Here is a 14558-nt window from a genome sequence, read left to right as displayed (position 1 = left end):
GCTTAGCGTCAGACCATTGGTCTGGACGCTGGTCTTGTTTGCAGTGGCCCCACCACCCAGCATGGATGTCACTCCCTAACCAGGCGCCTCTATGATCTGATGTTGTCCTCCCACGTCAGAGCTTCATCGCCTGTGGAGCCTGGAGTGGGACACCTGTGTCCTGTGCTTTGGGGACAGTCCCGGTTTCTCAACAGGTACATTCATGTTTGTCCCCAGCAGGTTCTAATAGAATCAGCTTTCTCTTTGGTTCTGTTCTTAGAACTCTATGCCTGTGACCTTGGAAAGCCACCGCTACAGGCCTTGAGATGCAGCATGCTCTGGGCCACCCTCAGTTTGCTTCCTGTGATCTGGGTCGGGAGCTGGGAATGGAGGCTTGTTGACACTGTGTGCAGACACAACTGCTGCCCCTGCCACCTTCCTGCCAGGGTGCCAGATGCTTCCTGAGGGGGTCCTGGCCCACCGCAACCCTCCCCCATGGGGTGACTGATAAGAGCCTAGATTTTAGATTTGAGGCCAGGGTAGTGTCAGGTGGGTGGGCCCTCTCCCCTTGTGAGATTACAAAACGCTTTTCAGCCTTGCTCTCCCCCAACCCCTAGGGACTCCAGTGGCCCCTGCAGTATCCAAAACACAAATGCACCTGCCTCTGACCCTTTGTTCATTGACTTTTCTTTTTGTTTGTCTAAAGCATTTAATTGGCCGAGGAGTCATTCCAGGATGCAGTTGAAAAGCAAGTCATTTATGAAAAGCAAAATCTTATTTTAGGATCCGAAAGCAAACCTAAAGGAGAAGTGGGGAGGAGTGGGGAGGAGTGCAATCTACCCTGGATTGCGATGCCGCACCCCCACCATGTGCTCTGTGGAAGGGAGTTCCCTTGGAGGGCTGTGCGCCAAGCCTGACCCTCTTCTTCCCTGTCCATCTGACCACAAGGACCGGTGACAAGACAGAGGCCTCAGCGAGGCTGGTGTGTGTCGTTTGTCCCTCAAGCCTGCCTTGGCACTTGTTTCTGCCATTACAAAGGCTAGAGTGGCACAAGGAGGACTCGCTGGCAAATGTGGGGGCCTGTCCGGAGCACCACTGGGCTTGCACTCTCCAGCCTGGTGTGGTCCTGCCTCACAGGTGGCTGGCTGGGGTGTGACCAGTTGCCCTGGCAGGACAGCATCAGCTGCAGCCTCCAAGTGAGCGGCTTTCTGTTCTGATGCCACGTGGGAGGGTCCCCTCGTCAGCAGCCTCCTCACGTCCCTGTCAGACTGAGGGCCAGCCCAGAGGCCCCTCACCCCACCACATTCCCCGCAGGGGAGGGCAAAGGTCTGGTGTTGGGGCCCGGTAGCCACCAGTCACATGTGGCCTTCAGGGCCTGGAGATACCTCAGTCTGACTGTGGAAATGAATTTTTTGTTTTAGTTCATTTAAATTTAAAAACTGGTACTCAGTTCAGTTGTAGGAAAACTTTTAAATGTGTTTGGAACAACCTGGGAATACAAGTCTATTTTTTCTTTCTTAAAAATTTTTTTTATTATTTTTTCTTAATCTCAGCATATTATACCTCCAACAAATGAACTTTTTCAACTCTAGATTTTGTGAAATCTGGAAACAGTCAAGTATTTCCAGTGAAAATTTAGCATCTGAATTGGGATGTGCTGTAAGTGTAACTAACATACACACTGATTTCAAAGACTGTATGGAAAAAGAATGCAAAGGCCAGGCGAGGTGACTCACACCTGTGATCCTAGCACTTTGGGAGGCCGAGGTGGGGGGATTGCCTGAGTCCAGGAGTTCAACACTAGCCTGGGCAACATGGTGAAACCCCCTCTCTACAAAAAAAAAAAAAAAAGTAAAATATCTCAATACATTTTTATGTCAATTATGGGCTGAAATGATTATATTTTGATTATATTGGCTTAATTAAAGTTGAATATTTTCACCTGTTTCTTTTTACTTTTTTAAAGATTGCTAATAGAAAATTTGAAATTAATGTGTCTCAATTATGTATATTGCTGGACAGCCCTAGCATCTGAGCCAGTTTTTGCTGGAAATGTGATTGATGGTTCTTTAAGAGGACCAGTTAATGGCTTGAGAGTAGCTTTGGCCATAGGATTACATCTTAGGAGAACCATGGTGTTTTGAAAGGAACAACTCAGAAAGATATTGTCTATTCTTAAAACATTATTTCTTTTTTTTTTTTTTTCTGAGACGGAGTCTCGCTCTGTTACCCAGGCTGGAGTGCAGTGGCACAATCTCGGCTCACTGCAAGCTCCACCTCCCGGGTTCACGCCATTCTCCTGCCTCAGCCTCCTGAGTAGCTGGGACTACAGGCACCCGCCACCACGCCCAGCTTATTTTTTGTATATTTAGTAGAGGCGGGGTTTCACCGTGTTAGCCAGGATGGTCTCGATCTCCTGACCTCATGATCCGCCCGCCTCGGCCTCCCAAAGTGCTGGGATTACAGGCATGAGCCACCGCGCCCGGCAAAACGTTATTTCTTAATTGCAGAAATGACACGTTTCTTGTGGGAAAACTAGAAAGTACTGATTAGACAAAATTAAACATCCTGTTTTGGAAGGAGAACACATACATTTTCTAGCAATATTTCCAGCAGTGTTTTGCTTAGATTAACATTCGCATAAAAATAACAATTTGCATCTTTTGCAGTGACCTTCAGATTATTTCAAAAAACAAAACAACAAAACAAGATGATTTCACATATTGCATCTCGCTTATAAACACATTCACCCTGATACAGGGCTGAGCTTGGACAAATGGCAGAAGAAAGCTAGCCAAGAGTTGGAAAGGGGACTGTGGCTGGTTTGCTGGTGATGACCTTTGTTTTTTGGGTTGACTGGAACACTGGAGTGTAGTCTTTTTTTTCTTTTTTTCTTTTTTTTGAGACGGAGTCTTGCTCTGTTGCCCAGGCTGGAGTGCAGTGGCGTGATCTCGGCTCCCTGCGACCTTTGCCTCCTGGGTTCAAGCAATTCTCCTGCCTCAGCCTCCCAAATAGCTGACATTACAGGCATGCGTCACCAGGCCTGGCTAATTTTTGTATTTTTAGTAGAGACGGGATTTCACCATGTTGGCCAGGCTGGTGTTGAACCCCTGACCTCAGGTGATCCGCCCACCTTGGCCTCCCAGAGTGCTAGGATTACAGGCGTGAGCCTCTGCGCCCAGCCTGGAGTGTAGTCTTGAGGCTGGGAGGGAGCTGTGTGATGGACAGGCTCATGTCGTTGGGCACTCTCCTTTCACTGAGTAAATTAGCTGGAAAGCAAATTTCACTGATTTTACTGGTATATTTTGCCGGGGGTGGTAGGGCGAGGGTGTTGGACCCCTTTGGCGAACTCATGCATTGAAGAGACAATTTTTTCACATTGACTTTTCCCAAGCCCTAAAGGAGGGCTGAGGCTGTTAAACAACTCACACTATTGTCCAACACGTACAGATATTTGCCAGCTGAGACATGTTTGAGAAAGCATTAGCTGACACGGTGACATGTGACCCTGGATAATGGAGAAATATGATTTCCAGCACTGAGTGGAGGGGGGCTGGTGTGTTCAGGAGTGGGGTACACCTCACGGTTTAACATCCCCTCCTGCAGTGTAGATAGGAGCATAGAAAGACAATAAGGAGGGACGAGAAAACCATCTTCTATGTTCTCTGCAGGTGCTGGCCTCTCCCGGCATGCGGCCTCGGCCCCCGTTCTAATCTGACTCAGAGATGGTCTGAGATACGCACCCAGGCCATGTGGGTTGTGTAATTATCCTCCTCTTCTTCTCGAGTGCTAGTTAGCGGCATACTGGATATAGAGATTCCGCATGTTATGCAATAGAGCGACTTACGAAACTAGTTGTGTCTCAACAGAAACACATTTTTAAAGGCCTAAGAGGAGCTTTCTTGGTGAAGAATTTCTATAGTGGCCACTTTTAGAGTAGTTATGAAACCCACCCTCTTTTTTGTCTTCCATAAAATTGGATTTTTTTTTTTTTTTTATAGACAGGGCTTTACTCTGTCACCCAGGCTGGAGTGCACTTGTGCAACATAGCTCACTGCAGCCTGGAACTCCTGGGCTCAAGCAATCCCCCCAGGTAGCTGGGACCACAAGGCCTCAGTGCCACACCTAGCTGATTCTTAATTTTTGTAGATCCGAGTTTTTTCTGTGTTGCCCAGGCTTGTCTTGAACTCCAGGCTCAAGCCTCCCACCTCAGCCTCTCAAAGTGCTGGGATTACAAGCGTGTCCACCGTGCCCCGCCAGAATTGGAATTTTAAAATCTCCTTATTTGTGAACGACGTGGTGCATCTAGGCACAGAAGACTGATCTGCCCCGAGAAATATTTAGGGGGATGTAAGTGGTAGGCTGGGCTGTGAGCCGGCACGCTGAGGAGAGCCTGTACCCAGACGAGCGGGCATGACTGATAGCTGATGCCTGGGCCTTCTCTCCAAGCCTGCTGGTGTGAGGGCAGGAAGGCAGCTCATCGCCTGTGGCCCACCTCTGGCTGGGCAGGGCAGCTCTGATGTATCCCTCGCTTAGGAAGCCCATGCTATAAATGAGAGAAGTCTCCTCATTTATAACTTGTACCAAAGACCTGCTTAGTGCTGGATCCTGAACCATCAGATTAGAAAGGCTCAGTAGCATCTCTTTAATCTTTATTTCTTCTTATTATTATTTTCTTTTTTGGAGACAGGATCTCCATCTGTTCCCCAGGCTGGAGTGCAGTGGTGTGATAGCTCACTGTATCCTCGACCACCCAGGTTCAAGCAATTGTTCCACCTCAGCCTCCCGAGTAGCAGGGATCCCAGGCACATACCACTATACCTGGCTAATTTAAGAGTGTGTGTGTGTGTGTGTGAAGATGGGGTCTTGCTATGTTGCCAGGCTTGGTCTCAAAATCCTGGCCTCAAGCTATCCTCTTGCCTCAGCCACCCAAAGCGTTGAGACTACAGGCATTAACCACTGTGCCTGGCCTCCTTATTTTTTAATTGCACAAGCCATACAATAAAAATAAGGGTATCTTTTAAAAAAGGAACATCATACTGCTGTCCTAGCATATCATCTATTGCCTTTTTTTCCAAGGCCTCTCTACCTATGCAGACATAACTTTAGCTTTCATTTTATTTTTTAAATATGCTTTTTCTTTTTTCATAACCCCATTAAATCTCTTGTAGACATACTTTTTATTTGCTAACCATCAAGACAGAAATACAGTTAGGCTTTGGCTTTCATGTTTGTTTGCATCTTACATGCTCCTTGCTGTCATTGTTAGCACCTTCGTAGTCACCACGGGATGGCTGTGCACCCATCCGGGGGCTTCATTACTTGTAATTTACTTAATCCCTCTTTATTTTTGTTTCCGGTTCTTAATGGTATCTTTTCCCCCTTTGTTTCTGCAGGAAGTTCTCCAGCAGCTGATTGTAATGAATTTGCCCAATGTTTTGATGATTGGCAGAGATCCACTGTCTGGTGAGTGAAAGCCGCTCCCTTCTCCCCTGCAGTGCCCAGCCAGTGCCATGGCGTTGGGCAGCTGCTGGCCATCAAGCTCTGGCTGCCAGCTTGGGCCAGCACAGTGAAAACATGTGATCGTTTTGGTGAGATTTTAAAGAGTGGGTTCATTACCCTGAGGCATTCAGCCAAGGGCACATTTCTTCCTTAAGAATGAAGCCTCCCAGGCCGGGCGTGGTGGCTCACGCCTGTAATCCCAGCACTTTGGGAGGCCGAGGCGGGCGGTTCATGAGGTCAGGAGATCGAGACCATTCTGGCTAACACGGTGAAACCCCATCTCTACTAAAAATACAAAAAATTAGCTGGGTGTGGTGGCGGGCGCCTGTAGTCCCAGCTACTCAGGAGGCTGAGGCAGGAGAATGGTGTGAACTCGGGAGGCGGAGCTTGCAGTGAGGTGAGATTGTGCCACTGCACTCCAGCCTGGGTAACAGAGCGAGACTCTGTCTCAAAAAAAAAAAAAAGAAAAAGAATGAAGCCTCCCAACCGCTCAGATGTGTGTGCAGTGGCCGGCAAGGCCACCGCCTTGTTCCTCCTGGGAAGATGAGTCTGGGTTTAGGTATGTGAGTCATACCATCTGGTGGACTCACCTCCTCAGTAAGTGTGGAATCAGCTGACACCATCAGGGAGTGTGGTACCTTAGACAAGAGAGTAAGAATCTCTTTAGAGAACTGACATCTGTCTTCACGGGGGTCCTGTGAGGCTTCATTCATGCTCGGTGACGGAGCTTATTGATCTGTCTTATGTCTCCCTGCTGGACTCACCTCTCCTGGCAGGCACGGATTCTAGGTCCCCGCAGACTCTGATGCTCAGTGTGAGTTTGAAAGACTCAATGAGGCCGAGCGCAGTGGCTCATTCCTGTAACCCCAAAACTTTGGGAGGCCGAGGCAGGAGGATTGCTTGAGCCCAAGAGTTTAAGACCAGCCTGGGCAACATAGTGAGACCTCATCTCTAATTATAAAATGAAAAAGACCAAATTAAATGTCCTCCTGGCATCTTACAGAAAGTCAGAACTTAATCTCTGCCTGTCAGATAACTTCCTGGGTGCATTAAATGGAGTGATGCTTTGTGTCCCTTTCACCTGTGTGTGTTTACCTGCACCCATAGCTCGTGGACAGAAGTCACAGGCCCCAGGGACAGACTTACTCGCTGGCTAGGACTTCCCTTGTTCTGATGGAAACCTTGTCATCATTTTGGAACCTTAGGTCTGGGGCCTCCTGGAGTAGGTGAGGGGTCAAGGAACACAGGAAAATCCATACCTGTAGGATGGTAATAGACCGTGAATCCTAAACATTAGAGACATTTCCAAAAGGGACTCAGGCTTCCCTCTGTTGGCGTCTCCTCAGCCTGGTCTCACTGCAGCCTGGCCATCCCCTCTCCTGTCCGTATGACAGTAGCTAGTGGCCTTGAGACTTTAGAAGAGTTCACTGAGTAACCAGGCGAGGACAAAGCTGGTGGGAGAGCAGTCTTCTTTTAGTGCCACCGCCCTGAGAACATGAGCAGCGGCTTCCTTGTTCTGTGGGGATGCTCTTTCTGGGCTCCAGCTGGCTGAGGTGTCCGCCTTTTCTCTGCATGAGCCAGAAGGAAGAGCATCCCTGGAACCCTGATAGTCTTCAGTGCTCTGGCCTGTGGGCACTCACCGCTTTACATGGAGACCCTGCAGAGGCCACCCCTGGTCCTCCTGGTGGCCCCTGGCAGCAAGCGCCCTCCCCTACTTCACGTGTTAGTAGCAGGGAGCCTTTGGTTCTGCTCCCTTGCCAGCTCTGCCATGGGGTCATGTGTGTTCCGGCTTTATTTTATGGCTCCCCCAGGGAACGGCGGGGACGCCAGATGCCGTCCATGCTGGCCACAGCCCTGGGCTCCGGGGACAGGGGGACTCTCATGATTTCTGGTAACTTCAGGGAAGTGGAGCCTGTTTTGCTGAGCAGAACTCTGCCGCCTTGCTAGTTTATTTGGGACTGGTTACGGGAGGAGATGAGAGTGATGTCTGTAGAGGTTGGCGGTAGCTTAGTCCTGTTGTTCCGTCTGCCCTGGAGACAGCGGAGGAGCAAGAGAGGGGGACAGCCACTCCTTAGCAAGCCCACCCTGTGCATAGCACTGAACATGCATTACAAATGGAATGAAAGACCGAGCGTGGTGGCGAGACACTAGCTCTACAAAAAATAAAAAAGTTAGCCAGGCATGGTGACACGCACTCATAGTCCTAGCTACTTTAGGAGGCTGAGGCAGAAGGATTGCTTAAGCCCAGGAGGTCGAGGCTGCAGTGAGCTGTGATTGTGCCACTGCACTCCAGCCTGGATGACAGGCAAGACTCCATCTTTAATTAGTTAATTAAAATTTGTATTTAAAGGAATGAAAACGTGCTTCTGTGGTGTGGCTGCGCCCATTTCTGTTTATAGGGAGAGAACTGAGGCTCCGAGGGCTTGGGTGCCATGCCCTTGACCAGTTGGCCTGTAAGCAGAGGGGCTGATTGGAAAGCTGCTCTGTCCGCCCCCAAACCTGAGCCTCTTCATCTGTCACACATGGACATCTAAGGGTTAGGTTTAACTGTAGGCGATTGCCAATATCTAGCCTTTTTTGACCTATAAAAATGGCATATGGTTGAACCTAATATTAAAGACATCCTTCTCCCCGCCTTTTCTCACCCCTCCCCTTTAGCTCCGATGTCACCTGCGTAGCTTGCCCACGTTCCTGCTGGTGCTCCCCCTCTTCTCATCCCTGCAGGTGTCTCCCCTTCCACTACCATCTGGAAGCCTGCCCTCTCTGCCCCGCTGCCATCAGGCACCTCCCAACACCACAGAGATTGTCCATGGGCAGAGAACATAGGTCCCCATCTCAGGTCTGCTGCCAAACAGAAACATCTGTAAAGATGTGGATGCTGATTTTTTTTTAACAGCTTTATTGAGGTATCATTTGCATGCTATGAAATACACCCATTGTAAGTGTATATTCAGTGATTTTTTTTCATAAATATACAAAGTTGTACAACCCTAACCACAATTCAGTTTTTAGAATGTTAAGGGGAAGCTGGTTTTAGACTGTTGACAGGTGAATTGAATGTCCCTGGGGCTCCCATGGTATATAATCAGCCCACATGGATCAGCTGGTCCCAGCTCTGAAGGTGGAGTTGGAGAAACTGGACAGTGAGCACTGGGAAAGTGAAGGACGGGAATAACCCTACCCACCACCGAGGGCTCAGGGGGCCCCGGGCCTCGCTGACTGACATGCTAGATGGTGGCCTCAGCAGGCTGCACGCAGAGGGCAATGTGTCAGGGCTGGGGGACCGGGAGCTGGGTGCACGGATGAGTAGGTTTGACAGGGGTCCCAGGGTGCTCTGAGAGCAGAGGAGGCTGGCAGGGGACATCCACCAGCAGGAAGATGCAGACACCAGTGCTGGGGGCAGAGAGATGTATTTATAAAATAGCATTTTCAGTTTTAAATTGTAAAAATAGATGTGTGAAGCTTTTTTCGTTTCTTTTTAAATAAAGAACAAAGTTGGTGTTTTTTTAATTTGTATGGTTGCCCGGGGTGGGGCGTGTGTGTGTTTTTTAACTAAATCTATCCCCCTCATGTGTGAGGGGCTTGCTTTGTACCCTTTTTTTGATGGATGCTGACACTGTACTGTTATTTATAACATTTTATAGTTTGGGGTAACTTTTCTGTTTTGGGCACATAGCATCACAAGCTCCCAGATTCCAGATCCCAACAGAACATCTGGTCCACCCGCTGTTCCCCAACACAATGATACTAAAAGACCCTGAGAGTCTACGCATTTGTCCCCTTTCTCTGACCTAAAAAAGGGAGGTGCCACAACTTACAGTTTTTCTGTATGTCTCACTTAACCCCCCACACCCATCAGACAGAAGGGTGTTCACTCTCTTCCTATCCTGGGTGGAAGTCAACGACAGTGCAGTGACTGTGAAACAGTACTTCGTATACTGAAAATTGCATTTGAAATCACTCCTCAGCATCTGCCCGTCCCGGCCCAAACTCCTCACTCCCTTACACTGTGTCCGCCCCAGGACCGTCTCTGGATTTCTGCTCTGATGGTGTTGTGGTTTTGCAGCTCACTCTCAGCTGCACTCACGTGCCTGGGGAGGGGAGGGTCTGTCTGGTGCTCACTGCTGTAGTCTCTGCATCTCCGAGCACAGCCTGAGCTCTGGCTGGACCCTGCTTGAACCCCGCCTCACTTTTATATGACAGCTCTTATAAGAGCTGGCCCCCATAGTGAGGCAGTGTGCAGGCTTCTGGGGCCTGAGTGCCGTAGAGCGTCCTTTGCTTTGTTTCCCCTCAGCCATCCTTATCCTTCCCTCTTACCCATGTCTGCACCATCGCCTGGCGTCCTGGGTCTACCCTCAGTGCACCCCCAGAAGCCGAGCTCTCCCCTGCAGCCCTCCTCACCACCACCAGCTACCCTGCTTCCGCCTGGCTGCTCCCCAGGGCAGTGTCCTCACCTCTGCCCCCTGCAGTCTGCTCCCAGCATGGCAGCCCGAGCAGCCCACTCCTCAGGTCAGCCGACTGTGACTTTGCAGCCCGCTCTGGGCACTAGAGCCTGTGCACCTGCCGGTCCCTCTGCCAGCGAGCTGTGTAAACACCTCCTGTGAGCCCCCGTTCAGTGTGGCCCCACCTGTCTCTCCTGCCACACACCCTGTCTTCTTTGTTCTGCTCTGCTTTCCCTTCTCCATACCTTTTGGCACCTGTGAATAGACTATACTGTTCATTGATTTTTTCCCCTCTGTGTCATTGCATACTTTTCCCCCGCTAGGGTGCACGCTCTCATGACAGCAGGAATCCTGGGGTTTTTTTTGTTGTTGTTGTCAGTGTATTTGAACGCCTAGATCAGTGCCTGGCATGTAGTAGGTGCTCAGTAAATACAGCATCCATGCAGGGGGCCCACCTTTCTCTCTTCCTCTCTCCACTTTGCTCTCCCGTCAAGCTGGGGCCCACGACAGGTGTTACCCACTTGCTCTCACAGATAAGAAGGCCAGTTGTCCGTGGTCAGGGTCAAGTGAGATTCATTCTCTGCCTAGTACCACATGTCTGTCTCCCCTGGGCCTGAGATGACTCCCTGAAAACCGCCTTCACCATCTTGCCAGCTGCACAGCTATTAAACATCTTCCGCGGTTACTGATGAGTGTTTTCTACAAGAAGCCTGTGAGAAGCAAGAGCTCACGTCTGTGCTGTCTGAGCAGTGAGGGAGGATGCTGGATGGAGCTAGACTAGCTCCGGGGTCCCTCCAGCTCTGGCTTCTCCGCATCTTCCTCAGCAGCCAGGCCTGTCACTGTGCCACACACGCAAATAAAGACTAGATTTGTCTGACGGGAAGCCAGGGTGTTAGCAAATTACTTTCTGCGATGAATCACAGGACAGTTGCGCTGGAAGAGAGCATTGTTTTTTCTTCCAGGGTTTGTATCCAAGTATAGTAGTGGTTTCCAGACTCACACATGGCTGATCCCACCGAAGCCATTTAGAATGGAAGGGAACGAGCCATTTAGGTGCAGAAGCCCAGCCCAGAGAGCGGAGGAGCTCATTCAGAGGCACACAGCATGGAGGTCTCCATAGGTGCAAGACAGATTTCTCACCATAAATTGCACAGATGGTTACTTTTGTGGATAGTCAGCCACTGGTTCCAAGCAAGAAGGTTACCGTCACCGGTCTGCCCTGATGTTTCTTACATTCTAAATGCCAAGCAGGATTCCTGGGAGCCCTGGAGGAGCTGCGACTCCATATGCACACCCTACAGAGTCCTGTCTGAATACCCCTGGAACCTTTGAGAAGAGCCTTGGGGTTTTATTAATTGCTGTTCAGTGGCCTGGCCCTCTGTCCTATGTTTTCTCTCTCTTATGATGGTTACAGAGGGTGCGCATTCCAGCAGCAGAGGAAGCACCCCGAAGAGACAGGGTTCTGTGCACACAAAATGCTGTGACCGACCTTCCTTCTCAGCTGAGTGCAGGACTCTGCTCTATCTACTGCACCAGCTGAGGAAGCCAGAAGGCCCGACTTCTGACCTCCCCAAATAAAAGACTGGAGCACCTTTTCATCCTTCCTCATCTAAGCTGGCTGCCCCTCAGCCAGAGGCTCACAAAAGGAGCTCAGCCCAAGCCCCTTCTTTAGATCCTCTGTTGGTGAGATGAACAGGCCGCCTCTGCTCAGGAAGCCCCCAGTCTGGGCAGGAAGGGAATACAGAGTCCACTGCAACATTTATTCTAGGACAGAAGATGGTGCAAGAATGTGCTTCACAGCCAGTGCAAGGGGGCTGATGAGTTCTGCTTGGGCAGGCCAGGAAGGCTTCCTGGAGGAGGCAATATCTGGGTAAGCCACGGACAGAGAAAGCGAGGAAAGGTGTTCAGGTGGAACGAGCTCAGGGGAGTGCAAGCTGCTAGGAGTCTCATGAGGGGCAGCAAGCCTGGGGCAAGGAGGAGGCCTTCTGTGACAGCTGAGGTTTAGGTTTCATGGGCCAGAGGAAATAGACCTCCTGAAACTCCTTGGAATTTAATATTTAACCCTCTCAGTATTGATTTGCTCTCCTGCCAGTGTGTCCTTGGAGTGCTTTTCAGATGCCATGGAAACCTCTCTCTCATAGCCCACACGGCACAGCCCTGCCTTCCTTCAGGGGGCTCCCGGGAACTTGTGAGGGCTGGGTGTGCCCGAGGCTTGCTGACCTCCACCCTGGCAACCCAGGCACAGGCTCAGAGTCCGGCTTGTGGGGAGCAGTCCTCCTGCTGCAGAGATGGTGCTTTTAAAAATCAAAAGCCCTGTCTTCCCAGCCCTGCGGCCCTCCCAGTCCTGCGCCTGGCTCCATGCCTGCTCACCGTGTGGTGTGCAGGCTGAGGGTCAGCCACTCAGGCTTCATGAGCCATTCTTGTGTTCTTTTCCCCTACCCCCGTTGTTTTTATTTTATTTCTCCTGGCCATAATTCTCTAATCCTGTGTATAAATGTGTGTGTGTGTGTGTGTGTGTGTGTGTGTGTGTGTGTGTATATATAATTTTCATATTTGCAAAAAGTTTTGGGCCTTTGAATGGGAGGGAAGAAATAAGAAAAAGCTAATCTTGCAGGCATTTCGATTGTTCTAAAATTTCCTCTTTCATCCTTGAGAGAGAAGGTTCAGAAAAGCAACCAAATGCTCTTTTAAACTACGCCGTTTCTATCCTCTTCTTTGCTTCTGTGCTGCTTGTTGGATCCAGAAATGAGGTCTCCAGTCCATGTGCAGTGCTGGGGCACTTGAGCCAGGAGCCGAGGCTTTCCTTTCCTAGGAAGGTGCAGAGTTTGGCTGACACCAAGCCCAGCCGAGCGTCACAGCGCGGCCCACATGCCGGCCTCCGAGCACCCGCGGATCTGCCTGGAGACCAGACTTTGTTAGTAAACTTCCTAGCGATGGCCCGGGCACACAGAGAACACGCCGCTGGCTGCAACAGCCACACCATGGCTTCCAGCAGCCCTACTCTCTGTGGCCGCCACTGTCTGCGGAGGAGGGAAGAGATGCTATTTGTCAAAGGTCTTTATGTTTGAGTTTTCCACCTGGTGGTTGGGAGGGACCCTTTCCCAGAGCGTCCCCTGCCTGCCCTAGCTCCTTGCCCCCTCCCAGGGCAAACTCGGGTCTCAAGCTGCAGGCTTGTGGCTGATTCTGCTTTTCTGGTCTTCAGTTGTTTGGTGCTGGGAAATGAATTTGCTCTCAGCTTCTGCAGTCGTGGCAGGCAGGTGGGGTAGGAGGTCATTTTTGGGGTGAGGGTGCTCCGAGGGGCTGATATTTCAGAGTGTTCTACATGACCTGGGGGCAGCTGTCGTCTGTTGTGCGTGGTGGTGCTGGGGTATCTGTGGGGGTGGGACCGACTTGACACAGGCCGCAGAGAGACACTAGAGTAAAGGGCCACGAGTCAGAGTGCCCCCGGGAGGCTCCTGCACCATTCCACACAGGCATGCAGCTTAGTGCCTGCCAGAGTCCACGTTTGATAAATGTGTGTGCCTGGTTACGTTAATGCTGGGGGGCAGGGGCACGTGGTGACATGAGGATTCCACAGGGGCCGTTCCCCAGAATGTGAGCCCGTGCATAGAGGTGCCTGTCTCCTTCCCTGTGGGTGGGGACACATATGATGGAGCATCCCCGTGTGCCCACCCACGGGGAACTCTCCACCTCGGGTATTCCTCGGCAGTGCCTGGGAAGTACCCCAACTGTTAAAATAATAATAAACAGCTCTTCTCGTTGTAAGATGAGCCCTCAGGAGGGCCCTCAGAGCCGTGCCCATGTGAGTGAGTGTTGGGATGTGCCTGTGTACTGAGGAGAGACAACAGGGTCGTGTTCAGTGCACTGCTGTTTTCAAATCACGTGACAGCCTCGTGAGCATCCTTATGAAATAACTGGTTTTTAAGTACAAAACCAGGGAAAGCAGTTAGTGGTTCACACCAGCATATAAGCCAGAAGAGAAGAGAATGTAGAATGAGTAAGCACACATATGTGCCGTAGAAGAGAGAAACTGAAACTGCTCTCTTTGCGGTTCTAATCCAGGTACTTGATGCTAACAGTTAACCTCACTCAGTCAGCAAACACGGTTAAACAACCTGCATGGGACCACCGGCATCAGAAGCGAAACCACATAGCTCCCTGCTTTGGAAGGAAACATAAATAAGTTGGTAGTAGGTGGTGGTGGACCCGGGAACAGATCTTAGTTCTGTGACTCAGCCTTTCTGAGCTGCATCCTTCTATTTCTAAGATGGAGTCATCATGCCATCTTCGGGGGATTGCTTTTGGAATTAAGTCACATGGTAGCATGCCGTGTATTAAGGTGCAGTAATGGTGGTCTATAGGAGGGAAGGGCAGAATTACTCTATGGAATATGGTCAGTCTTTCCAGGTTGTGAGGATTAAACCCTGAGCCTGGCTGGTCATTTGCAGGTGCTGTGCCTCTGTGGTTGTGGGGAGCTGAGTTAGCAAGACAGAGGAATCAGTTTCACTGCTTTATCTCTGACCCCTGTTCATCTATGGAGAGGCATCACTGTGCCTTTGACCCCAGCAAGGGCAGAGAGTGTGCAGTTTGGGGCAGGAAGGGCTCCCTCTTGGAAAGGGATGCTTACCTGCCATT

General features: G+C 50.4%; 1 protein-coding gene across 3 annotated transcripts in view; it reads left to right on the top strand.

The window, feature by feature from the left end:
* Nucleotides 1-14558, top strand: part of CCDC88C (coiled-coil domain containing 88C) — a 145745-nt gene that overhangs the window by 52241 nt on the left and 78946 nt on the right. For all 3 annotated transcript variants that reach the window (XM_054448673.2, XM_054448674.2, XM_054448677.2), the window contains exon 4: nucleotides 5376-5445. In XM_054448673.2, coding sequence (XP_054304648.2) covers nucleotides 5376-5445 — 70 coding nt within the window. The remainder of the gene's footprint in view (nucleotides 1-5375; nucleotides 5446-14558) is intronic.

The sequence above is a fragment of the Pongo pygmaeus genome, chromosome 15 (assembly GCF_028885625.2).
Source record: "Pongo pygmaeus isolate AG05252 chromosome 15, NHGRI_mPonPyg2-v2.0_pri, whole genome shotgun sequence".
Classification (NCBI taxonomy): domain Eukaryota; kingdom Metazoa; phylum Chordata; class Mammalia; order Primates; family Hominidae; genus Pongo; species Pongo pygmaeus.
The sequence above is the reverse complement of the archived record's forward strand: the minus strand, read 5'-3'. Positions and strand labels throughout refer to the sequence as shown.